The sequence below is a fragment of the Tenebrio molitor genome, chromosome 6 (assembly GCF_963966145.1).
Source record: "Tenebrio molitor chromosome 6, icTenMoli1.1, whole genome shotgun sequence".
Lineage (NCBI taxonomy): Eukaryota > Metazoa > Arthropoda > Insecta > Coleoptera > Tenebrionidae > Tenebrio > Tenebrio molitor.
Window position 1 is genome coordinate 16,883,985 of NC_091051.1, and position 27,827 is coordinate 16,911,811.

At 38.6% G+C, this 27,827-nt stretch overlaps 1 protein-coding gene across 2 annotated transcripts; it reads left to right on the forward strand.

Annotated features, from left to right (window-relative positions):
* The first annotated feature begins 47 nt into the window (after positions 1–47).
* Positions 48–27,702, forward strand: wgn (wengen). 2 transcript variants are annotated; one of them, XM_069050609.1, is made up of 4 exons: positions 48–446; positions 10,458–10,953; positions 26,302–26,445; positions 26,737–27,702. In XM_069050609.1, exons 1-4 carry the CDS (start codon positions 423–425, stop codon positions 26,826–26,828), a joined length of 756 nt encoding a protein of 251 aa, XP_068906710.1. In that variant the 5' UTR covers positions 48–422; the 3' UTR covers positions 26,829–27,702. The 2 variants fall into 2 exon arrangements, with proteins under 2 accessions (XP_068906710.1, XP_068906711.1); XM_069050610.1 differs by lacking the exon at positions 48–446 and adding an exon at positions 10,283–10,340.
* Positions 27,703–27,827: the final 125 nt, after the last annotated feature.

Below are 27,827 nucleotides of genomic sequence, written 5' to 3' on the forward strand. Positions count from 1 at the left end.
GCACAGGACTTCTTCGGCGGTGCTGCAAGTGTGGTAGCTTTCTTCAGTAGTTGTACGTGCGTGCGACGGACGATACGCTCCCAAAATTGTGTGGCCGCCACGGAAAAGCCATGTCCGAAGAGTCGTATCCGTTGGCGTGTTCGAGTGCAGGATGCGGACAGTGCGTACAACATCGTCTTAAGTCAATTTTTGTGTAAACAACAAATAGATTTTCGCGTCGACTCGGCTACTGACGGACGAACTAAAAGCTAATTTTGAAATAAAGCCCGCTATACCGAAGTTGCGATTCACAGAAGTACGCACGACGTCAAGTTGGAAAGACGCGCGCTACACCTCCCGAGTAATATGTGGCGTATAAGTGTGCGGGTTTTTGTTAGTTTGTTAATCCACACGGTATAAATGATTTTGGATTGATCGCACGCATGGAGATTCATAAAAGTTTCAAGGTAAGATGGACAAAATTTCTAATGCTGATTGATGGAACGTGTTGTGGTGGCCGAGAGCGTAAAAGAGCGCCGGTCCTCTAATTCCCGATTCTATCCCCGCCGCATCGAATAAAAGAAACCCCACAAGTGAAAAATCTGAATACATAAAATTCCCATTGTTGGGTAATTTATTCGGACGTATTGTGTCCCGAGCACACGAGAACTCCGCTCCGAGGAAAGCGACTTCCCTCAATTAGTCCAGGTTTTTTTGTTTGTTTGCTCTGCACAAATAATATAAATTAGATAATGGCTCTTATTACTCGTTTAAATCTTGAGATTGTTAGAGCTACTACAATAAATTAAAGAAACAAGACCAGATGGCCTCCATTACCGACTTGCAGCAGGTCAAGTGCCTCGAACGACGTCCCCTATTTAGGGGAATTTTTCACGCAGCTACGCCAATCAACAAAATTCGAAACAACCTTAGACTAATTAAATTCGTAAGGACTTTATAAATAACCGCCCAAGGTTCCGCCAGACTGTTCCAAAGCTCGTCGGACATGTTTATCCTAGCGGAATACTCACATAGTGCCGCTTATCACGAAATTATTCTCCGAATTAATTAACATGTCTCCTGCGTGGCCCTTCCGATTTTATGTTTGGAATAATATCGACTCGAGTGCTTTCGGAAAGCACTTCATAAAAGCCAGTCAGCAAGAGCTCGTGGGGTTAGGTGGACACCCCGGAGTTTATTGCGACCAGCGGAGGTCACCGCCGAAGGGACACAACAAAAAAATTTAATTGGCCACGTGTTACGTGTTGCAGAGTGTCGAGATTTATGGAACCTGAAATCGGATCAATTTGAGTTGACCACGAACTCCGGAGCGAGTCCGGTTCTGCTTTGTACAAATCAATTTTCAGTCTAATCATCGAAGATTATTCAGTTATTATATAGTTAAAAATAGGCGGCCTTGTGGAAACAAGCGCCTAATATTTAAAAAAATAATGACAAAAACAGGTATTAGAAGGTCGGGACGTATTGGATAATCGAATACAGAGTGTTCACTAAAATTCTTCGTATTCGCACTTTTGCAAGCATCGCGTTGAGTACCGATCATGCCACTAAACACCCTGTACGAATTTTTTCTGGCGCCCCGTCGTCCATTCACTTCTTCACTTTCTAGCACAACTTGAACACAACTCAAGGATAGTTAATTTGTGATTTGATTGATTCTGACATTTATCTCGGAACAAAAAGTATAATGCATATTTAAAAATATGCAAATTACTTGTTGCAGAAATTTGAACAAGTTGGCATAAATAACGTTGAGTTGTCGTGATGCAACTTTCAAGATTTTGAACCAGAATTTACATTTTAAAGCGATTTTGATATTTTTAGAACTGTCTGACTAATCTAGCGTGGTTATTGCACCCTTTGGAAGAGAAAGTGGTTGTGATAAAAACAGAAAACGAAAATAACAAAAACACCGATTTCACAAAACCCATCGATTTCAGCACGTTTCGCTTTTACTTCAATTTACTTCTTTGTGATTACCTTGTGGTAATATTTTTGTGTGCCACATTACTCATACTTATAAATTATGTATGGCTTGCTCTAAATCTTGTGGCGACAACGCTGATATTTTAATTTTGATTAATTCTAACCTCTACCCCCACGATAATTATGTAGCTGAGGTGGACAGTTCTGTAAAAACAAAGAGAATTGTTTTTTTTTTTCGCAACGTGACATTTAACCCTGGACTGGCAAAGTTGCAGCAATGCACGCCCCGCCATTTTCAAGATTTTTATCAAAGTTGAACAACTCGAATATGGGTTGCATTTGCATATTTGAAATTTCATTTTTCAGCACGTTGTGATAAAAAAACGTTTGCAATTTTTATGGAAGCTTGACCGATCAAAACTGCCGACATCTTGATAAATCATCCTCCATCCTCTCGGATTAACATAGATTATCACGCTCTCTTAATATTCTAGTCGGGAGTGCGAAGCCAAACTGTCCTTCATCCCGATTTTTTTCAATAAAGCTTGCTGCTTTAGGTTTAATTGGCATTCATTATGCTCATTTCTGTAGACATTACGAACGTATTTCAATTCTCGCTCGACGACAACCTTCACAGTCACATATTGGTGGAAAATTGGCCAAATTTGTCTATATTAAAATTGATTTCCCACAGCGTGTGTGCAATAAGAGAGAAAACCCGGCAGCGACCGGCTTATTGAGTTACATCAGTATGCGAAGAAAAAATTCACAAAAGGAATAAATGTATTGAAATTGAAAATTTTGCCCGAGGTTAGAGGTTGCGAGCCCAATTAGCGGCGTAAAATAATCGCAATTAATCGGTGAAAAACGGCTTTTTTCCGGAGATTCCGGACACAAGGTGCAAGCTGTGGCGGAAAATTGTGTTATCCTGGAACATTTTGCGAGTGAACCGCAGAGCTTTAATTAAGCTTTATAATACCACTATGTCTTAGTAAAGCTTTGTTAGCACAGGGCCTACACTTTATGCTCCATTCGAAACTGGCTTGTTAGCGAACGGCGCCTGAAATTTATGTTATGGATATTGATTAAATGGATCTTTCAGTCGTAATCTGAAAATTTTTCAAGCCTCGGTCCCTGTAATATACGACGACCGTGGGAAATCACGAGGGTCGGATGTTGCCACTTGACTATTTCTATTTTTTGGGAGGGTGAGCGTCTATTTCCCAAACTTTGCGATTAATTGGTCTAATTATCGCGACTTTCATTAATTACCCAACTTCTATTGACTCCGAGGAGAACTTTTTCGTATAAAACGCCCTAAACGGCCGCCATTAATCATTGTGACATCATTGTTGATGATTTATCTTTATGGCTTCACGCGCACACTCATTAGATTATCGATGATTTTGAAATTTTTGTCCATGTGGGGTGAATCAACTCGGCCGATTACCGAACTAATTGCTACAATGTCTGGGCGCAAGGATGTTGTTAAGGTTTCCGGTGCGCATCTTTTCTTTAATTCAAAACACCGTGTAATTATGAACATTCCTGTCGCTGTCTTCTTTGAAGTCCGCATTTTTTACCTCGAAATCGACAAATCTCGCCGACATCTGCGCCGAAAATTTCGCTTTTTGATTGCGACGAAATTAGAGTCGATTCGTCGATTTGCGTTGGCACCAGTGCTCGATATCGGAGGCGGTGTGAACCCCCGGACACGTGTCCCGGGAATTTCGTCTATAAATCTGTTGTTCCCGTCAAACAAATCCGAGCAGCTTTCAATAAGAAAACAAGAAGGGGCAGCCGAGCTTAAAACATTCCAAACAAACAATTTCGTCGTCTGCCCTTGCTTGTCAGTTTATAGATGGCGAATCGCGATCCAGCCAACACGTGTTGAATAATAAACTCCTAAGAGCGAATCCGTGCGATGTTGCAAATTGGGCCAAGTGGATAATGGTGGACGGTGTCAAAAGACATTGTGGTTTGGTTTTAGCACTTGTTATTTTTTTCTTCACTCCTTATATTATGGTAGATGAAAGGCAGGCAGGAAAGGAAGGAGCGACCGTTGCCTGGTGACGGTATTATGGTAACCATATGTCAGAAGCACCACGGCCTACAACAACCTCAGCTAATGCAAACAGCATGACTTGACGCTTCAAAGAACACCACAGATTTTAAAGAACGATGCGTCGTCTGCCCTCTGTTTATTTTCGACATTTTACGCGACTATTACTGTTCTTTTATGCTATAGATAAACGCGAGGTGCTATTCGTGGACGTTTCGCGAGGTTTTAAGAGTTCGGCAGTGCACTGGGGGCACCCACGCACGCGAAACCGGGCCCAACCCTGCCTAGACACTCCCCCCATAAACAACGCTCGTTTACATTCAATAAAAAATCTTATAATATTCAGTACGTCTGAGTAGATGCGCCCTCGCAGTCTCTGACACTCCCCAATAACGATCGATTCATTTTTCAAAAAATCTAACCCTCACCTCAAGAAATGAATAATGTCATTTTTAAAATCCTCTTTTTCGTATTTTTAAACACATTTGTGACATGTATTTTAAAAATTTAAAAAGATTTTTTATATGTCGTAGTTAATATTCGCGAATCCATTTATCAGTGAGACATCTGGTGTGAATTGTATGAATTGAGCACAGTCATACTCCAGTCGGTGGCTATTTCAGTGGTTTGTGTTTTTAAAACAAAACGACGGTTTAAATTTATTATTTAAAAATGACTAAAAATAAGATCGACAAAACAAATTGTTGTGTTTTTGGCTGTAACACGTGCCGAAAAAACGAACCAGAAGCATGTTTCCATTTATTTCCACATTGTGGCGTAAAACCAAAATATTATGCTCATCGAAAATGTGGGGGGGCTAGAAAGAAGAAAAGCATGGGAAAGTGCTTTGTTAATGGGAAAACCTTCATCTAATCATATGAGGGTCGTGGAAAACACTTTAAAAATTATTTTATTATTATTGTTAAGTATTTTAAAGTTACTATCGGTAGATGATATTTTTTCTAAATCTACAATAGCACTCCTATAACAAAAAAAGAAACAGCTAAACAAAAGATCTAAAACATAAAACGTGTGAAATATCCCAATAAAATTAACAACTTCGCACACAACACTTCTTCGCTTTCCACAACACACCTGCTTTCTGGTGTTACCTCTAAATAAGTTAAAATGTTGTGTAACCTAGAAAAATCCATCACAAAAACCGTAAAACGACGTAAAACCAACAACAATTTTAAAAAACAATGTACAAACAAATGCCGGGTCGAGGGCGAATATGAGTTTCAATCAGCTGATTTCTGTCAACAATGGAGCCCCCAACGGTAGTCGAAATCGTCAATGGTCCAATTCAATTATAAATGGATTATTTTATCGATTTAAAAATATTAGACTTGTCGCTGCTAGATGTACTCCGGACACTGATAGATTGCACGTTTTTTGACAGACACAGAGACAAGTGTCTACGCGGGAAAAAGTAGAATAGCGCCCAAAATATTTGTTACTCAAAGAATCAATAATTTCAACAACAGTTTATAACAATTGAAAACACTTGTACTGAAACAGAAACTTCATTCGGTTTGACAGCTGTAATTATGTATTCAACATCATAGGCGTAGGATTACTACTGTACTACTGTCAATAAAGTTAAAATAATTAGGTACTGAAAGATAATAAAAATAGGTCGTTAATATAATAACACGTAGACGCTGTGAGAGAAAAAGAAAACCCATAAAGAAATGTACCTTTTCGTTTCGCTAAATAATAAATTGGAGTTGATGATTTGTTTGATTAAAAAATGTTGATTCCATTGGGGCACAAAAAGTTATTGTTTAAAAATTATGACAAACAGCTTTACGTAACGGTCAGTTTTATAACATTTACTTGTAGTCGTATCTACCATAAGAGGTTGAGAGGTAGTAAATAAAATTAATATGATCAAAATAATTTTAAAAATACCTAGTTTTTGTGTCTTCTTGAAACCTTGAGTTTTCGAAATGGAAAACACCCGGAAAGAAATTATCTGAATAACTTTACAACTTCACAAAGTCAGTTTGATCCTTCCTTAATTCCTTCGTCAACATCAATTGCGAACGGTATTTTTTCTCATATTTTATGAACTTTCAGGATGTCAGGTGTTGTGTTGAGACAGCATCAGAAAAATAGGAGTGAAACTAACCTAATCCTGTTACAAGGTTCAGACCTAGATTTGGCACAAATCTTTCTCATTTTTCTCATAAAGTGGACAGTTTTAGCATGACAGCTCATGAAATGAAACATATTTTTCTCTCGTGCTGTAAATGTCTACGTACAAATTATTTAAAACGGTAAAATATGAGTGTTTAGGGAACACTATTGAATCGGTACAAACTTCATTTTCCATTTATTCTTACAAGCAAACCAAATTTTGAATATACAGGGTATTTTCCGTGTGATAATGAGCCCGACGGAATTGAAAATGCAACCCACAATACAGTGAAAGTTAACGTGGATATTTGTTTTTTGATTTAAAAAACATAAAACATAGTTAGCTGTGCAGTTGCGTAAATTTTGACATAAACGTCATTCGCTTGGTTAAATCAAATTGTGAAAAAACAAAGAGTTTTTGGGAAAATGTTTATTGTCTGCATAAACGCGCAACGGTAGAAGCATTTTTATTACAATCGCCATAAACTAGGATCATGTCTGTTTTCTCATCGTGCGAATACATTTTCATCGTCGTATTTTAACTTTTTCGTAAATGTCAGTTGTGACAAATAAAATTATTGAAGCAAAGCCATCGTGGATTGATTTCATTTTAAAACAATACGATATTTAAAAAAGCCACGTTAACTTTGTAAATGTATTGTGGGTTGCATTTTCAATTTCGCTGGGCTCATTATCTTGGCATTATGGGCCGGTTGCACCAACGTGAGTTAAATTAAACTATAGATTAAAATATACGAAAATATTGTTGTAACAATAAGTAGCTAAAGTAACGAAGCATTTTAACCTACAGTTAACTTTAACTGGCGTTGGTGCAATCAGTCCCATGATGCATAAATGAAGGTTTTTTTTTTTTATTTGGCGTCGAACTTGGCGTTGAAGAGTCGATTGTGAATGAATCACTCATAGTAGAGACACTAATTTTTCAAATTGCAGATTAAAAACATAAACAACGCAAAAAGTGAGGTTAGATTTAAACAGCTGATCAACCACTTGTCTTAATTTCTACGAAACGTACCCTCCTGAAATATACGTTTATTGTTGATAAATTTGATTTACCGAAAGAACTCGATAATTCTATTTTAGAAGAAAATGGCGCACGATATTGAATTCCAAAAATTATTCTCCGTCAAAGGCACTTAATTTCCTAAAATCGGGCATAAATCAAAAAGATAATTTAGATTTATGAGGGGTCTAGAGAATACTCCAAATTTTATCTCGAGGCCTAATGAAGAATGACACATTTTAAAATGTTAATTAAAAGGCGGTCGGTTTTTGCGCGTCTGTAATCCGATTTTCCAAAGACAAAAACCCCGCGTTGTGGAGATTCGCACGTCTGAATTTTTTAGTGTCCGCTCCCAAAACGAGCCCTTCATATTTTGGGAGTCACCTTTTGAGTGTCGGTGATTGGTTTCCGCCTTGGCGCTGCCGCATTTCAGCCCGAAAATTATTAATAAATTGATATTTGTGACGTAACCGAGGCGGAGTCGTCGACCTCGCGTTTAAAAATTCTTGTGATTTACTTGTGGAAACGGTTTGCAAAATGCAAATCACAACTGGAATAGCGTAATCGGTTTGAGGCGTGTTTTTGTCCCGAAATAATTAATGTCTGCTTGTCATTCAGACGTCTGCTACTGCTGTGTATAAATTAGTGGATGTTTCTCTATTGTCATCCATTTAAACATCTGGGACTGTTGCCAGTCCTGAGTAAATGTGGCACTAATGATGATTTCCAGGAAAAATTTACTACGATTAATACTAGACAATTGGTTTCAAATTGTCCGTGTGTTGTGGCCTATTAATAAAATGCATCAAGTGGGTCAAATATTTAGGTGACCTTAATGTAAGCGGGCTGCCGCTTGCTGAAATCGGTGTTTCCGATTGATTCGGGCCGAATGTTCAGTTTTAATTCGAGGAAATGATTACTTAAGCCTTCCAATGTTATTAGATACAAATTTCCAGAGATTTATGTTAGCATAAATCGACTTGTAAACATAAAACATCCTCCGGCGAATTACAATAATAACTCAATTCGAGTTGTTCTCCTGCTAAATAATGGGAAGAAAAGCACCTGTCTCCGAAACAGACAACTGTGATTTTTCCACCCTTAAGGTCGCTCCTTCTGCAAGCTCAGGAAGTCATAAATAATAAAACCTAACTTTTTTATTATGGATGGTAATATGAAAATAATATCAGCTGTGCAATGAAAGTTATGCTTTCCTGGAATTTTACGACCCAGACAGAATTATGTTTATGATTAAAGCTATTTTTAAATTTTTTTATTACAAATCAAATACACTAGCCAACAAGATAATCCGCCCGATCTCGTAGGTGTCATTATTGCTCTCCGGAAGTCGCTCCTTCAACAAATTTAGATTGGGCTTAAAAAAATCGGCCTTGAGTCGTGATTTGTTGCCGGAATCTAATTTAGCGTCTCGGCATTTTTCAAATGTGTCTTTTGTGTTTGTTGCGCGCCGAGTTTTAACGAGAGTATTAAAAAACGGGAGTTTTCAGGTAGTTCTATCGGAGAAACTTCCGCAACACTCAATTGCCCCGAGATGGGGGCAGGTAGAACTTCGATTTGGTGTTACGGGGGGGATAGATGAACTTTAAATAAACAGACCCGACACTGAAAATTATTTTTATTCCGTACCTAATCCGCTCCAAATAGCTGTGTTATTTCGGTAATCACTAATTAATTTGGTAATTTACTACTAATAGAACACAAACTATCCGCCGATTGCGGGAATACCTATCTAAAATCGATTATCTCCACTGGTACTAACAATTCTATAATTAGATGGTGCCAATTTAATTTTGCTCTTTTCCGTGTATCTAAGCAATTGCGGTATTTCTGCTATTCTTACAAGCTGCGTTTCCAAGAATAAATTTGAATCATTTTTAAACAAAGAATTCTGAAATTAGATCCTGTTTTTTTCTTGTCTGAGTCGATGTCTCGACGAGATATTCTTTTCCACACATCAAAATACCCCACCTGTTAATTTCCAGAAATTAATCGTATTCATAGCTGGATTCTGAAAATTATGATTCTCTAAGTACCCTTTTTTATATTCTTTTGAACGAGAATTCCTCGGTCTCTTGGGTAATGTAGCGCAGTCCTCGCATTTCATTATTACCAAATTAAAAAATGCGGAAAGCATCGTCGCTTTATCCTGTTATTTTTTAAATAAGCCAGCGCTTTTCTGCATTTATCCCTCGTCTGCGGTTCCCATTCTTTTGAAGAGCTTTCCAGTAGGTAAATCGTCAATCTGATTAATACCGACTCGAAGACAAAAAAGGATGAGATAAGAAGAGCGAAAGCTCGTCGGTTGCTTGTCCATTTTGATGTAAATTTATTATAAACAGTAATGAAATTTTCATTTCGCGGTTGTAATTTCCATAATAATGGCTTTCTGGTATCGTAACCTACTGTAAATATTATCCAGATTTAAAGTGACGTTAACTTGCAGTTGGTAAATGTAACGGAAAATGTAGATAAGCACTTTACTGTCCGAGGGAATTTTTAAAGCTTTTCCGCTACGTTAACGCCATTTCTAATGTATCCCCCAAGTCCAATCGGTCGGACTGATGAAACAAACTTTTTTCCAAGGAGAAAAAAAGCGTTGATATTATAGGAAATTCAGTATCCACTAAAGCATGATTTCGATTCACAGATCCTAACGACTAATACATCAAGTTTTTTTTTTTTGGTAACGAGGCACTAGCATGTTGACCCGACGGTAATTATTTGGTAGTTAGTAGTTATTGTTGACGCTTTTGCCCTCGGGAGCAAACACCCGTGATGATTTTAATGAAACTGTCCCAGCCTTAAAAATTTAATTGCTCAAAGAATCTCCCCAAAAATAATGATGCAAGTTGTAACCGCGCCAAGCTGGATGAATGAGGGAAGCTCGTTAACCCGCAAAAAGCTCAACTCTTTGTTTACATTGGACAATAGCTGAGCGACGTCATTTGATAAGTACAAATGGTAAAAACTCGTCGAGGGGTGTGTAAATATTCCATCAAGATGGGCCTAAGTTAAACCGTTGACAGCTGCAAGTGTCAGCGGTGACATTGACAGGCAGTGCCGGCAACCGCACTGTACCAACGTCACTGATCCGCTGAAACATTGCAATTTTAACTGTGACAGTTCTTGCCGCGGGCCAATTTCCTGCAATCCACCCTCTCGTCGGTGCGCACCCCGTTTTAGGATTTTCTTTAAAGCCCTTCACTCGCCGCATGTTTTGTCTGCAAATCCCCTCGCGACATGAAATAATGAGGCAATGTTTCTTCATCCGTTCTGTTGCAGGTGATGGTGTCAGGGTATGGTTCGCTGTTGGTGATCTCGAGCTTGGTGTGCATAAGTTCAGCATCGATCTGCATCCCCAAGATTCAGTACCTCAACACGAGCCTGCAGAAATGTGTGAACTGTACTCAGTGCCCGGAAGCTGTGTTGCGTCCGTGCGAGATCCACCGAGATTCCGTGTGCGGACCGGTCGCAGAGATCATCAACTTCCCCACCAACCATCATAGGCACAAGCACCTCCAGAGGCCGGAGCAGAGACACAGGAAGACGGCTCTGAAGCACACCGATGCGGGAGACAACCGCGTCGAGGACGCGGCAGACCTGGAAATAACCAGCACGGAAGCGCCGTTTTCCAGCGCCGAGACGCTCGTTTGGGACTGGCAAGCCATAGCTCTCAGTTCGGCGGTGTTCGCGTGCTTTCTGTTTTTTCTAGCCATCACTCTGTATTCGCTGCACCAAGCCAAGCAGTGGAGGCGGCTCAAGGACAACTTTGACGCCGGTAAGGCAATTTTTAGACCTCCCGACTGTATACACTTACACTTAATTACCTGTTTTCCGAAATTAAGAACCATCAATATTTAGAACTCGAACAGCTTAATTACTTCTCAAGAACAAATCGTTCAATTTGGAATTTAAAACACACAAGAAATGTGGTTCGCGCTCTGTTTCAAGAATGTCAGACTTCACAGATTACCGTGAAATATAAATGTTGACAACATAGCTCAATGTCATTCATTAGTAGTATGCAAATACTGCTCCTTATTAAATTGTTGAATTATGACTTTTAAATTCGGTTGACGCCGTCATTATTTAATTTGTGGAATGAAGGCTTCGTTTCTTCCGCTTAAATTACTCGAGAATGTAGGTTATGCAGATGTTTATCTGCCGTGGTTTCTCTGTAACAGTATTTTAAGCAAAGTAATTTTTTGACAAATCTCGACAGTTCTTGTTTTGCGCGTTATGACTCGGAAGAATTTTGCAGACCAGTAATTTACAAGATGTAACGATGAAATAAGTAATCTAATCATGGTTTAGTCAATATCGGTTCACTTAAAAAGGAAAGTGCTAAGTGCTTGAGCACTTAGCGTTAGGTACGACAAGTCCAAATGCAGGTTTCTCACGAGAAAAATTAACTATGATTAGATTATGTGAAGAAGTGCAGACAGAAAAACTGACCATGCTAACTTTACTGACATTTTCTTGACATAACCTCAAACATGGTCGAGGGAGATTTTACGATGCAGGTGTTCCGAAACGAAAGGTTTTAGGGTGGTACAGTCTGGTCTTTGAGAGAATTTTGGCATTGGCAATAATTGTTTAAAAAAAAGGACTTTACATGAGGTTAACTTACTGGTATGACCCTAGCCGATAATGCCCACATCAGTAACATTAACGGTTCCAGGACTTTCACTGTAACTCACCGCAAACACAAAAGTAATTTTGATACAATAATAGATTTCACGCCTTTTTTAAATCGAGCAAAACTTGTTACGCTACTCGTTGAAGCAGATAACAATAAGAAAAATGTAAACCACAACGCTAATGGAATTTGTGACGCAAAGACATATGTAGAATTTTTGTTCTGTCATTGTTTCTTCGTTGAAATTGAATTAACTGCTACCTTTAAAGAACTTAATTACTTAAGTATTCTATGCAAATGACTCGGACAAATGCATACATGCTTTAACACTAAATTTTTTAATCGGTTTGTGCTGTAATTATTAAATTGGTTTGCCAAGTTTGCTCCATTTCTCGGTCGACTAAGCGTGCCAACTTCCCAATAAACGTATGTAGATTAGACCTGCACTGTACTCTAATGGAGTTGCTACTATACAGTGGGTTTAATTTGAGATTATTCGATGGCTGTATGTGCATGGTTAGTAATTTAGTTTCGTGGCCTGCGAAGTTTGCAAAGCTTGTAAGGAAAGAAGCAAGGAGATTTCCTGGAATACAGAAGTGATCCTTCAAATCAAAAGAAACAAAAAAAAGTCGATATCAATGTATGTAATTCGGAAATAGAATGGAATAGTTTAGTTTTGCATCGGGGAATTTTCAGCAACAATAATGTAACCAAATCGGGGCGAAGGATGTGTAAATGAATAAGTAACGGCAATTCGGGAAATGAAATGAAGTGTGAAAGTAAAGCAATTCAACCGGAGGGAAATAGATAGACATAATGCTAAAGGATGAAGGATAAAGTCGACGTGAGGAGGGCGGTGAGAAACACAGAATGCACATAAAAGTAAAGAAATGCTTATCGGACACATGTGAATAGGTACATAAAAAAATAAAAGATTCGTTGAGAAAAAATTGTCCTGGTACGTATCTACCAGTGGCGGCGTAAAGGGGGGCGGTGGAGGCAGTCCGCTCCCGGTGCCAAGCACCGAGAGGTGACAGTGTGGGTGGCACGCACTTCATCATCCACCCATCGATGGGAAATTCTAATGAAAAGTGTAGGCGTATCGGTCAAAAGACTAGTAGAGACAAGATGGAGTGCGAATCACGACGTTGTTAAACCAGTGAAGAATAATTTCGACCACACTCGAAGACATTTGTGATCCCAGCAGCAGGAGAGAAAACGTCTATACAAGACAAGCAGCATCCACATTCTTACCGGCTTTGTGTGATTTCGGTTTTTATGCTACTTTTCTTTTTGGTGTGGAGTCCTAGAAGAAGTGAACCAGACACAAAAGTATATACTCGTAGTGTGTGATAAAAATCAAAGCCCTCAAAATGTTTCTTCAAAGCCAACGTATCGTAATAGTTGAAAGAGCTATTTCCTTCGCAACTAAAAAATGTGAGGAGTTGGATATTTTAAGTGAAAGAAGAGGAAGGCGGAGGTTCCGAAAACATATGCCAGGAGAAAAGGGCAGAGACGCTAGACTAACATTGGCAGAAAAGCTGCTAAGAGCAATGTTAGAATGTCTTGATAGATTTTACGAAGAACTAGGCCATCGTTACAGAGCAATAGATGACATCCTCATAACATTTGGTGTTGTGCGTCCTAAAACTCTTATTTTGAATATTGTACGACTGCGGCGTCACTTGGAAGCCGCCAGCAGTTCTTCCCAAGACTAAAGATATATCTTAGTCCAGTGGACTACCTTCTGACCTTCTGAGATTCATTGTAAAATGGGACTATTCTGAGTCTGTTCCGAGCCTAGCGCTGTCTAAGATTTTTCTTAACTATTTGCGTTTCGGTGGCTTCATTTGAAAGAAGCCTTTCAAAATTAAAATTAATAAAATCGGCCTAAGATCCACAATGAGCCAAGCGCGACTAACCAATCTTTCCATTTTGTCCATTGAAAAGGAAAGGAAAGTAAACTTTGGTACCGTAAGTGAATATTTTAGGAAAATATAGTCGCGTAAGCACGTTTAGTATTTGTTGTTTTATTTTGGGGGGTGCTTAATAGAAAACCGCCCCGGGTGCTAGCCCATGCTACGCCGGCACTGGTATCTACATCGATTGTATTCCAAGATGTGCTGCTGTAGATTGATTGTCGTGTGAGGTGGTGCCCAGTCTGCTACGAGTAAGAATTGGAACCTACTTTTCGTTTCATTACTTGAGCAAATGTTGACTTTTCCTCCTAACTCTGACAGTGATATGTTTTATAAAATTTGATGGTCTTGTGGGAAGAAACGGAACAGTTGCACACTTGTAATAAAATGCAAGTCATTCCGTGTCTACTCAATTACGTTCTCTTGTTTCGCACAAATGGAGGATTAAATTATCGGTCGCTTCTTCGTCGCGGTTTTCTCTTGGCCGAATCCTCCCGTTAAACTTTCGGGATTTGTGGAATTTTTAGTCCGGCTATCTGTGAACCGGGTCCCGCAAGGACAGATACATCTCGTAATAAAGTACAAGGATGGAATTGCAGGACAGCGAGTAGGTACAATATCTGAGCAGAATCGCACCATCTGACGGAAACGACAAGAGGGTCCCGTATCGTCGGAGCGGTGCCCCGGGCTCCCGAGAGAAGCGATTCGCCACTGATTAAACCCCTCGTGGGGAGTACGGGGAGCAACAAATCGAGCACGGAGGCAAATAATTTTATCGTTTCAGTCGAATCGGTCTAAGCCATCCATTTCAAGATTACAAATTTAAAATTGCATGAAGGCTAAGGTGAATATTTACGTCCGCGTCGGATTTATTTAAAGAGTACTCGTGTATGTTTTTATTCGGGTAAAAGCAGCTAGCTTTTACCTCTTTGAAGTCATTTTCCGAACGTTATATACGAGGTGAAAGATTTACAGGGGATCGGTGAAATTAAAGACTAAAGTTAGCTCGTGTTTACACCCGTTGACTTAAGCATGTCGTGCGTCAGATTTCGGCGGGAGAATCGAATACGAATTAACCGGGAGAGGAACGGCGGGTGTGCGATCTATATTATTTCAGTCGACCCGCCATGCCCAACTGATTTACGACCCTAATACCGGGTGAAGATTTAATAATGAGTCGCGATAAATTACTTTAATATGATGAAGACGCCGGGCTCGAGTAGACTAACGTTTTCCAATTGTAACGGGCTTGATGGATGTCTCAGTTTCAGATTTACGACTGCTTGTTATTAAAAGTGGTGTACTGATGTCGATAAAATCGTTAGGAATGTTCAACAGACCAGACAGTTACACAAATAGTCTTCAGACTTCCTGCGAAAACGCTCCTTTGTTGGCATGTTGGAAATAGCGCGGCAGTGTCAAAAATCGCGAGGCTCATGACGAATGGCGATAGGGCCATAAACGCGATATGATAAATATACTGAAACACAATATTTCAGGACTGCACTTGTCACAGGTGCGCGGCGAAAATACGACTCGAACGCCGTTTTTGCCCATTTGTATAAATCTCGTTTGAGACCGTAAATTGTCGTTTTGTCGAGCTGGTTGCACTCCGGATTTAGAGATGCACCCGACCGGACTCGATGCGTAAGGCGTTGTTCGATGGAATGGCGAAATCGCGAACGTCTTGGACTATTTTTGGGGAAAACTCTTTCGAATTTGATGGCGCATCAACCGCAGAGACGTTGCCAACGGCAGACCGATCGACCATTGTGTAAACACTAGAGAAATCGTTTTAACCACTCATATCAATTACAGACATCTGTTTTACATTAAGTGCGATGACATAAGGTTAGCCATTATATTAATTGCCACTAATTACAGACTAGTCAACGAATGGGATTTCATTTACATTCTTCTGAAGTATGCAATTAATTCAAAACATTACCCAGATGTGGTTTGTTGTTGGTGTTTTTACATGTGATTTGATCAGGTGGCCGTCTGTAATAAAAATTGGGCTAGAACCGACCACAGAAGCCTCCTTTTGTTGCCTCGGAATGATAACACGGGCACGATTTACATTACAAATCCATTAAATGCCTTGCAACATCGTACTGTAATTTGTAAACAAGCCATGCATGAGCGTTCCTAACAATTATTACCAGAGGAACAAAAAGTTTATAGTCGAATTAGGTCTCGTTAAAAGGACCGTTGTTATTGAAATCGGGCGATAAGCCCGAAGGCTCGTTGTTTGCGGAAGACCCATAACGGCTGCGGCTTTGCTCCCCAGAAACTAAAGTAGTTACCCCGAAAATGTGTGATAAGACCCCGAGACGCAGAAGGCCACACTTTTGATAAGGTCATTAACCCTTTTATAATGTCTTCTAAGTGCATACCTAACGTTCCCCACCCCATAAAGGCAGCTTTGCAGACAATTCATTCTGATAACTTTGATAGGTATCTTGAATTTTGTTGTTATCCAAAAAAACTCTTGTATGCTTTAACAAGAGAATTATGAAGACAAATTCTTGTCTCCTTTATAAACAACACATGTCTCCATGTTTTAATAAATTGTTATTATTTACCATCATTCATCACTATGAGTGAAGGCATGTCTTCCTCCTGCTCAACTGTTTTTTTGCTACGTAGGTTTGACATCGGTGTTGGATCTTTCATCTGAAAATGGCGTGAGTCTTCGTCGAAACAAATATTTATTTTTGTAGATTTTGACTTGAAAAATTTCCCTAACGGTGTTTTTATACGTCAACATTATTTAACTTCAGGCTGCGACATAATATTTTTGTGGTCAAACTACTTCTTGTTCCTTGAGAGTGCAGTTAGTTATTTTACAATGATAATAGGATATTCAGAAATAATCATACAAACTAATCTTAATTTTATTACTACTGCTAAAAAATTTAAAACATCTGGAGCTGAACGCTGAATGCCTTCATTCTTCCAGACTGTCCACAATTCTCCGATTAAAAGATTAAACGAGTTCTGTTATTTATGGAAAAGAAATCATCCTAACTGCAACAGTACGAGTAGATTATAAATCATTAAGAGTAGAAGTGAGTCTTTTTGTGCTAAGCCCAGAGATTGAAGACCGAGACGAAGACGAAGTCGCAACTGGGCGAAGCGCAAAAAGACCTTCTATTCTGAATGATATACTATTTTATCTTCAAGCGCATCAAAAAAAAAATCGAACATGAACTCATTTATTTATTGATTTATTTTTTCCTGCAGTTACATTAAAATTACGATTTTCAAATTTGCAGTTTTCAAATTTTAAGGCACCAGTAATTACTTCCCCTGTTGCAATATTATTGGTAGGTACTTGAAGTTTCGATAATATTAGTAAAGTGTACAACGTTATCTAAATTATCCCATGTAGGTACTTTCTCCAAATTTCCAGGTAAAACTTTCCCCAAATTGTAAATGATCGCGATTTGTAATTTTTAGTATCCTGAACTTTAATTAAGATAACAGAGCCCAAATCTTCGATATCTCCCTTTGTCAAATTGACATCGACAAGCACCGGTCATACAAAATAACCTACAATAATAATTTATATAGGTACCGTAAGAGCAAATAAAAATGCCATCAAGGATAGCTATGAAAAAGAAAGTACCATATCTTTGATTAAGAAATTCGTCATGCATTTGTGGAATCCTGAAATCGTTTCTTTAAATAAACAATTATAGGTATTATTACATTTTTCCCTGCAACTTACAGTGTACAAGCGCATTATGGACTGTCCTTGGTGGCATTTTTTTTTGCTCTTACGGTACTTCTCCCTCTAGGCAGTTCAGAAATTTTTACCTTTGTAGCCAGATACTTTTCATCCGGAGCAATTATGTAGAATCATACAGTTTTCGCCCGGGACTGTGGTCGGATTAGATCTACATTGAGTTTGCCGCGATCTGCATCAATTCTGAAGGTGTGCAATGCATTTCGTTTTCAATGGCATGGGACATACTTCAGTTATTCGGTAAATATAACAGAAAATATCAAAACGTGAATAGCAAACGATTACAACCTACAACTGTTTACTTTTTAACACTGAACGGCCATCTTACTATTTTTGATTTTGACATCTGACATCCATGCACACGAACGACTCGTGCTACACCACAGTGGCACCGGTAAATATTGGGTAATATACATAATTTAGTAATTTTGCTTTTTTTAAGGTTTTTTTAAATAGCGATAATTTAATGATTAAATATTTCGTGTAATTGATAATTATTGTAATTGATAAATAAATCGTGACAAATGCTTTAAATGACCTTAGATTTGACTCGGTCGAGCCGCCTGTGGACACTTATACTTCTAGGACTTGAAGTATTTCTAATCCGCTTACAAAAATAAAGCCACTTCAACCGTTTCTATAAAGATACCCAAAGGCGCGATTTTCGACCACTTGAAGATAAAAGTTTTTTTTTTGTGCACTTTATCAGTCTGCACTGAACATCCTCTAGATCCTTGTACCGAATCGGAAACGGAAAAAGCAGTTTTTTGCTTGGCAAAGGAAATAAACGAGACAGGTGGAGAAAGGAATGACGGTAAGCCTGAAGATGCTAATGGATCTTTCATCGTTGACACTAGGAAATTTTGATTTACTGAGTACTACAGAATGAGTCATTTTGACCTCTCGTTCATTACATTTTGACTTTTCAGTACTTCGCATGTTTTTACTGCACTACATACAATTTTGACGTATATTTCAATTCAAAATGGCTGTCGACTCAGTTGACCATGAGAATGCACACCGGCCGAAATAAACTAACTTAATATCAATTTTTTAGAGTTTGAGGTTATGTTTTAAAATATCTAAAAGCGAGAAATCACAATTGTTTATAATAATCACCAAATTCTCTGATGTTGCCAGATATTTTTTGATTAGAAGCATTATTTATTAAGTTAACGAATGTCTCAAAACAGACATTCGTTGAAATGTTTTTGACTTTGACGTTTTTTTGACAAGTAAAATGTAAACCAAAGAACTCTAAAATTACTATAAATGGCCTTACTACCAACTTAAATTTGAATTTTCAGGGCTAACCCTGTCGACAACTATTTTGAAATCTATATTTTTTCCAGTTTTTTTTTACATGTTTACATATTTGCTCTGATAGCTTACACAGTAATTCTCCCGTAACTTACTCTTTTCCTTGACGTCCTTGTTCTTCTTTTTGTGCGTAAATTCTGAATTCTTCTAACAGCTGCGGAATGAATTTCTTCCGTTTGTAATTTTTATCGACCTTGTCGTAACTTGCTTGTATAATACGAGGAACTGGTGTTTGCGAAGACTAGAAGTTTAGAAAATACTGCTTTTGTAGTGATTTTTTTCTTACGACATGTTCAAGAATGCCAACACCATATTTTGTTCTTTGTTTCTGTTTTCTTTTTTAACTCTTTTATTAAATATTATTCGATGGTGGAATGTTGACCACTATGAATGACATTTTTGTCTTTCTTGCCTTGATAAATGATCAACGGTGCAATCAATCTTTTTTCCACAAAATGACAACTGAATGGAGTTCTGCACTAGATTTATTTACCTAGTACTCGATCTGAACCTTATTCGTTGTTTTTATCTAGAAATTTTATAACAAATTGAAGGAAACTGTTGTACATTTCTGTCCGAACTTTGAAATTCAGCGTATCCTCATTCATTGTTGTTTCAGGACCAAGTCCATGTTGCCTTCATCTTGTTAGTCAGTGACTTGTTTGTTGATCTTGTGTTCCTTATTTCATCTTTGGTACTGTTGTTAAAATAGACATTTGATTTTGTAATTTCTCTTTGCTGGTCTAGAAAAACGGTCAAGGTCAAGGATAATATGAATATAAACATACATCTTCCTTCATTCTAGAAAAAGAAAACTGTTGGTCTCGATTTATCTTTTGGATGCTGAGTTTCTTCTACTAAATATCAGATGACTATTCAGTGTTTCTGTTCAAGTTGCTGTTTGAGCGTCTGCTGTTTGTTTTGCTGTGACTTTTTCCTGTTGCTTTAACGCGATCGTCGCAACTATAATGAGAGTTGTTAGTATTACTTATCGTTCATTAGTTGATGTTTTTGAGAAAAAATAAAATATGACCGACTATCTTATTGCAAAACGACCGTGACGAATGACGACGGTAGGTAGGATAAAAGTTTTCCTTTTCCGACCTGCCAACAAAATCGACGGTTAACATAATTGCAAATTTACATTTGATAAAAGCACGACGACGCTGACTGGAATAAAAATCTGCCCAAGCTGTTTGCATCTTTCAGAATCGTTATGAATTTTATCGGCGTACGCGCCCATGAAAAACAATCAAATCTGCGTCGAAATCAAACAAACCGATCCGTTGAGTGACCAAGATAAAGTGTTTTGTTGAAAATTAGGATCACAACATGAGTCCGCCTCTGAATGATTCGATTACTCGGGGTAAATTCGGGGCCGGTGTTTAGCGGTCTCCGGTCGGCAAATCAGCAAAGTGAATTGAAGATGCGTACAGAACAGCACGACCACAAGAAGTGCTTCCGATTAGAACCATCGTGATTCCAAGCACGGATATCCATGGCCTCGCCGCTACGGAAGTGACGTACGCTCATCTCGAACACTATTGTTTTACCTGTGTCTTATACCCACCATGTGTTCGTCGTTCAATACTATCGCTCGTAAATTACCGACCATTGTAATAACTTGTCAAAAGTGCAGAAATCTGCAGTCGTGACAACCCATCTGATCGTGTTTTGTATGTCGATCATGCATATTCAAGTCTCTGGAATCAACATTCACTTCATCTTTTGTCGTGTTTTCTGCTTGCAAATGCGGACAGCTCGTTTATAAAATTGTAAATGAGGTGAGACGTCCTCGGCGAAAAAAGTCCAGAAGGACAACAAAATGCGGTTCTGCCAACAAACCAGAAGCGTACAATATTAATAAATCTGCACAGAAACCAACCTATTCTTGTTTTCTCTAGCTTTGTTTCCAGTTGCTAGTATTCAATCTTCACGACCATCCTCGCCTCGTTTCGCCCCTATGCAACGCCATCATCAGTACAGAGCGCCTCTCACTCGACTCCTCTAAATATAAACCATCCCAGAGTTTTTAACCGTTCCAGATTTTATAACACGCCCACGGTTATAATTACATATCGGTTCTGGGCAAGCTAAATTCGATATTGTGTAAATAGAAGAAGTCACTGACAAAAAATAAATAAGCCAGCTTCTGGAATTAAACGTTGTTCAAATAACGTGTCGGCAAAGAATGTTTGGGATAAATCATATTCACAATCTCGGAACGTCGTGGATCTGTTTCACTGTTTCAACAGCCATGTTGTCAACATCACAGAAGTGTCACAAGTTATCCGACTTTTACACTTCTTCTAATCTGTTTCGGACGATTTTAAAAATTGGTCCTCTTAACAGAATGTAATGTAATCGCTCTACGTTTTAGTTTGTTTGGGAGAGCCAAGCGTATAATCGAATTAACTGAAACAATATGAATTTGTCCGGTGCAGCCAGCTTAATAAAATTTAAATTCAAATTGCGCCCCACACATCCACCGTTCTGCACTCCTCAGAAATTAATAGTCCGCTCTATTGCTAAAATATTCATACGTTCCATTTTCTGCAGCTGTCTCTTTATTTTTCGTATTAGGTGTACAAGTTTTTAATGAACTCCAGTCTCCAGAGCTTCATCGCAAGCGTCCGGGATGGTCTTTATATTTTTCAAATTCTCATTCAGCATTTGACACTCACGAAAGTGGCGCCTTTTTAAATTTATTGACTATAAACGACTCGAATATCCTTCCGATTCGGTCACATATCGATGTATTTAAATTTTCGGAAGTCCAGGACATGGACACGTAGCTTGATTAGTTTTTGCATACCTGATGGCCGCTTACCACGAGGCCGACGCTATCCGGGAATCGATTATCCTTTGAATGACAATTAACATTTAAGAACCACGACAGATTTGTGGAGATGCATATGGTCAGCACTTTTACTCTTCAACAGATTATGGTAACTTGATCGAGAAACAAGAGTTGTCCAAATTTGGACATAACCAACATTGGCTTGCTGCTTGCTGTACTGTACTTATTTAGTGTTCTAGTAGGGGCTCAAGGAAGTTGGAAATGACGACTATTTTTGTCGGGATCCATTTTCGAGTTTTATTGTCAATTTTAATGCATAGTGCAGTTGTGTTCTGAGTATTTTCGAATGGTTTTTGTCCAAATTTAAGTCGGACGAATTGGTGGTGGCGGTAGTAAAAAATAGAGATGCTTTTTGAAAGGTACGAAGCGCATACTAATGTCGATTAAAGTATCTATTAGAGGCCATATATAACCCGTTAATAATAATTGATCAATAGACCAATGGAATATTCTACTCGACGGAGCTAATCGCGATGCAGTCCTCGTCGGTTGTGCAGCTCGCCTTCAGCCCATCGCAAGAAAGTATAAGAAAAATTTTAAGTTGATTATTGCGAATCTGGTTTTCTTAACGGAATAAAGGTTGCCGAGGAACAACAACTTACGACTCGGTCTAAATCGAGTTTTATTACAGAAAGCGAAATAAAAACTCCTTTCGACTCTATAAATCAAAAACTCCATTACGTTTCTCATAACCCACAAAGCATGACAGATCTGCACCTGTGGGGACAAATCAACGCAACGTAATGCACCATATTGGGCAAACTCGGCCATGGATTACCATCGAGATCGCGTTGCCATATATCGGCACGCATTAATAATTATTACTCTCGTAATGTGTGTCATTGATAACGACATTAAATGATGCCTCTGCGGCATAAAGCGGCCATTGAGGATATCTTCCTGTGTTTACGTAAAGTCCACGACTGACACCATGTGCATTACGCATGTTGATTCGGTAGCGCTTTCCTCGCTCGCGTGTTCTGCATCTTGTATACAAAAGAAATGGCATAAGAACAACCATTTCCGTTTTATGATTTTATTACACGTGCTGTGAAGTTCATGTAAACAATTAATCGTTTACAGCTGGCCCTTTAATCGGGAGGATAACGACCTATTATCGAAAGTGTCGACATCCGTCTACGCGACTTAATATTTCAATTCCACATTTTCACCCGACTTCTTCCATTCCACGAATAAAAATTAATGGCGCCCGAAATTGAGTCGCTTTCAACGAAACACTGCCGGTTTGTCCTTAATTTGATAGCCCCATAAATAAACCACCACATAAACCACCACCGAATTTACCCGACGTCTATTTACACGTGCCAATGTCACACTTGAGGCATCAATATTAATGGAATTTGTTAGCGAACAACCTGGGCCACAGGTGACACCTGCCAAAGCGCGAACTACCACGATAGCCACTCCATGGAAAAGTGATGGGCAAATTGTTTACAGTATCGGGCCAAATATCGCGCTAATTATAGTACAGGTATGCGGTAACCATAAGTGCCACTGTGCAAGAGCGCTTGAAAATGTTTGGACAGCCGATATTTAAATTCCAAACGAGTATGGCCACTGCATATTTCTACTTACTAACTTCTTTCTTCATTGAATACCTAACTGCATTATAATGGCGCTAGAATTTGCCACGTGATTCAGATTATACGCACCGAACGGTATTTTTTTTATCAGTGTGGGGACAAACGACGCGTTAGATTGGACGTCCGAAAGTGCCGAAATAAATTGTGTTTTTATTATCACGCTTCTAGAAAAATACCCACAATAAATTAACATTTTTCTTTCGCTCCGGCTGACAGCTGATATGCCGAATTTGTGAATTTGCCAATTACTCCACGTCGCATATCTCGAGAGTCCTCATCGCAAATGCAAATATGTACTGACATGGGACAAGACCACAAGAAGTAAACAGTTTTAATTGTTGAGGTCTTAATTAAAAATGTGCATATTTTAGACAATCATAATGATATCATTAGCGCATCAAAATTTAGAACCGTTAGATATAAAAAAAGAAAACGAGTTTTAACCACTTTTTTAAATGATATTCAGATATGTAATAAGTTTCCATCAAGCTGAAATTCTTCAGGCAAAAGAAAAATATTGCGTGGGTAGACAACACACAATACACGTAGGATTCAACCCTGTTCGGACATTCTTTTACGTAAACTAAAGTAAACGTGTTTTATATCAACTTTAGCGATATCATTGGAAAAAATCGACAAAGATTTTGGTCGTGGCTTGGATTGAAACATGAAACTTCGTCGTACTCATAATTTTATTTTGGCACAAGCCGGATTATCTTCCACTACTACCCCATAATTCAAGACAACGTGAATTATTAGCTAACGACAATTAAACGCTTTCTGCGGCTGCTAAAATATGATAATCCTCTCGACGCCAAAACTGGTTCTGACAGAGCTGCAATCGACACTTCTTCCGCTTGAATCTTTAATACGATTACTTCGGCGTCGTCCTTTTTCTCACGACTCCTCTGATGCATATTTGAAGCTCGAGGATCGAATTTAACTGGAAAATTCAGTTGTGTACGAAATAAATGTACAATGGGCAGGTCTTCCTCCGGTTTAGTTGTATTTTTATAGCCGGATCTTGGCCTGTCTTCTCACGGTCACGAAGTTACGATCTGATAACCTGGATGAGTGGCCGGAAGCGGAAGATTGCCGATTTCCTTGTATTGACAGACGGACGAAAAAATTGCATGAGATTGCCGCCACGATCAGCGGCGTCTCTGCCCTGACAAATATCGACGGTATCTGTTGCTACTGACCAGAAAAGAAGTCGATTCGTTTAGAATAATCAGATCGGATGTTGATGTAAATCAGCCGCTGTCTCGTAACTTATGAAGAAGTTTTTATCTCTTTTAACGTAATTACAGGTGAAGAAGATAAGGAAAAGTACGAAGCTAAAAGATTCTTGATGTAAAGTGCGATTTTACTTTTGTTGTAGTTTGGAACAATAGTTTCATTACTGTAAACCCTATTCGTCTCTATTAAACCAATTAACAATCGGTTTCTCGAGATGTCGGTTCGGTGCTGACAATTTTAAGGGAATTGGTGATGATGCTAACGGCTGTTGGTTCCAATTACGCCCGTTTTCAAAAATACAAACGTGGTTATCTAATCTTTTAGGTATTTAATTTCTTCAACGAAATGTTACATCACCGTTTAAGTGTTTCTGTTTTAACAAGCTTAAATTACCCTCCCAGAATACATTGATTTAAATAAGAAATTGGGTCTTGATTGTTGAGTTTCCAGTTAAGGTTTTATTTCTTTCCAAAGAAGTGAAATGAACATAGACTGGAAGGTTTTTCGGTTACATAACACATGTTAGGATTTAACAAGATTATGAAGGTAAGGTTTTACGTGAAAAAATGAGCAGACTCGAGAGAGAAAGGTCCTACTGTATTCTAATCTAAAAAATGACTCTCTGAGAGATTTACATAATTTTTAAGAATTTGTGTATTCGGCTTTATTTTTAGATCGATTTAAAATTTCAAAATAAGTCGGATTAGCTGTAAGCTCTGGAGCCAAAAATACAACCCACCGGTTTTCATTCAGAAAAACACTTTAATTTTGTTTTTTAATCGGGACTCCTTGCGCTGACACTGATGGATTACCGCATGTGTCAGGTGAACTTAATATATGCTTTTCTCCATCGTTTATACCGGAATTTTCAAAAATAGAGGTTCATACAGTCGATTGAGCCCGTGTTGAAAATGTAAAAACGTGGTGGTCTAACCGGAAATCGAAGACGATCAATGGAAGCGCACCTGGTTTCCGAAGAGGTAAAAAAGTGGTTTGGAACCAGCTCTACTAGCGTAGTAGTCGGTCGTCGGACTGTTGTCCCATTTACCCATTTTTGCTGAAAATGGGATTGGTCTCCCACACGTAACCTACATGGTTTACGGCGAAATCTTATCATTGGGCGAATAATAAATAATACAAGCCAGGTACAGCTCGCCTGAGCCATCTATCAAATAGTTTTATTTTTAGAGGAGTAAATATTTAAAGCGCTCTAGAATTTCAGGTTTTTTTTCGACACGTGTGTCAATAAGGTTGAAAAATTGTGTTTTTTGCACAGCGTAAGTTCCGCTGATTAATGATATGCACCGCACCCATCCCTCGACGAGCACAATTTTGTAATTACCGAAGTGTATTAATAGACGGAACGAGTGTTGAAAAGTGTTTTTCCACGGATTTCACCTTAGGTACAGTTGTGTATTTCTGCACACGTGTATATTTTCGTATCGGAATCGGTAAATGGAGTAACTCGCTTATTATTGTTTACAATTGGAAGCGGGCCAACCACAATATGCTAAATCGTTACAACCGATCGATTGCTCGTGGAAAATCGATCGAATTAAGAAAATTTCGAGAGAAGTTGTGCGCAATTTCTAAAATTACCGGAGCCATAAAGCCGTCTCGTTGTTGATAAAACAATTCTTCTCCGATAGATCGAAGCTTTCGTCGAGCTTCGTCGTGCTTATTGAACTACACATCTGAATAAACAATATCCCCGCATGAATAAGGCATGAGAGTGGAGCTTAAAAGATAGAAATGTGGGTCCGGGTATATAAATTCGCGTTTTGTTTTTTGCAGACGTGGAGGAGCTTTCGGCCAGGTTGAGTCTGATGGCGGCGTCGTCGAGTGAGAAGGGTGAAATTTTAGAACCTCGGATAGGCCCAATCAACGACGGAAACTACCTCAATAACAGATGTGTTTATTTAGAACAACTGCTCAACGGTAAGATTCCAGATAATGAACACATGTAGCCATTAAATGTAATCCGAGTAAGTCGGAGCACGCGACATACTCAGATTTTATTGGGCCATTTCACGTGGAGATTTTCTATCGGTCTGTTTAATTTATTAACGGACCAGTTTCCGACGTGTCAGTCGGATTAAATTGGGATTCCTGGATCTAATTGAGGCGAGCCCGAAACCTGACAGGAAGTCTGAATGTGTCGCATTACGCAAAGAGTGCCACTAGCCGAGTTATTTTGGAATGAGTGATGTGGAATATTTCCTGTTACAGTGCGGAAGGACACCAAGATCGGATCGGAGAACGGAGGCAACGTCTACATCGAAGAAACGAGCGCGTCTCCAGCTACCAGCGGAAAGACATAGTAAACAAGGGGGGCCTCAGCCGGATCCGTTGCACATGCCGGCCCGGGCGGGACCCGTCCCGGCCTTCTTACTTGCGGACCACTCGCAACAAAATAATCGGTGATCATTGTTTATTTCCACATAAATAGCCCCGCAGTTATTTGTTTTTGTAGATATCGAAACGCTATTTATTAAAATTAAATCTGTAAAATATTGCCAATAAATGCTATTTATTTTAATTAGATTAAGTTAAAATTAGAATTCTTGGCATCAGATGTAAATAAATCAAAGTAAAAAGTCTAGACCGAAGTATGAATGAACTCTCTGGCATATGAATATAAGTAAGTATTTAGATGTATCTACTACTTGTATCTAAAAATATGGACTCTGAACCGACATCTGGATATTTATATTTCGACATTTCCACGCACTATCACACCGAATTTCGGAAAATTCACATCGCATCCGCACGTGGAACGTTACACGTTAACGAACACGAGCAGGTGTGCCTTAGAACTGAATCCAATTTCCGGTCCTTGACAATTACTTCCTTCCTGTATCAAACTGTTGACGGAAAAATATTTTCTTTTAATTAGGAGTCACTTCCATTTTGTAAATTCTCCACTGTTAGTTTTAGTATTAGACATCAAATGTCTGGTTTTAGTATTACTAATTACGAAGTACCTTTGTTTATATTATAAATATTTAGAAGTGTAGGGACGGTAGTACAAAATATTTTATTTTGTCTCTTTATTGTAGATATTACTGTAGTTCTAGTGGTACAAATCCGTTTCCTTTATAAAGCTTTTGTATAGAATATTTATTGTAATCTTGACAATGTTAATTATCATCATCGTAAATGTAAAAGTGTAAGAAATAAAGTCACAAACATTCATTTCAACTCTTTTTATTCACCTCGAGTGACACAAGCGAAATACATACAATTTTTTAACATGATCAAGCTAGTTTAATTGTGAAATTTTTGAGTGTTTCCCCATACAAAATGTCTGGATTTTTTGT

Bases quoted from the DNA above. Each gene is read 5' to 3' on its own strand.
- wgn (XM_069050609.1), top strand. From the start codon at position 423: ATGGAGATTCATAAAAGTTTCAAG. The intron at 10,954-26,301 runs GTAAGGCAATTT...TGTTTTTTGCAG, and splicing joins CAAGGACAACTTTGACGCCG to ACGTGGAGGAGCTTTCGGCC. The intron at 26,446-26,736 runs GTAAGATTCCAG...TTCCTGTTACAG, and splicing joins TTTAGAACAACTGCTCAACG to TGCGGAAGGACACCAAGATC.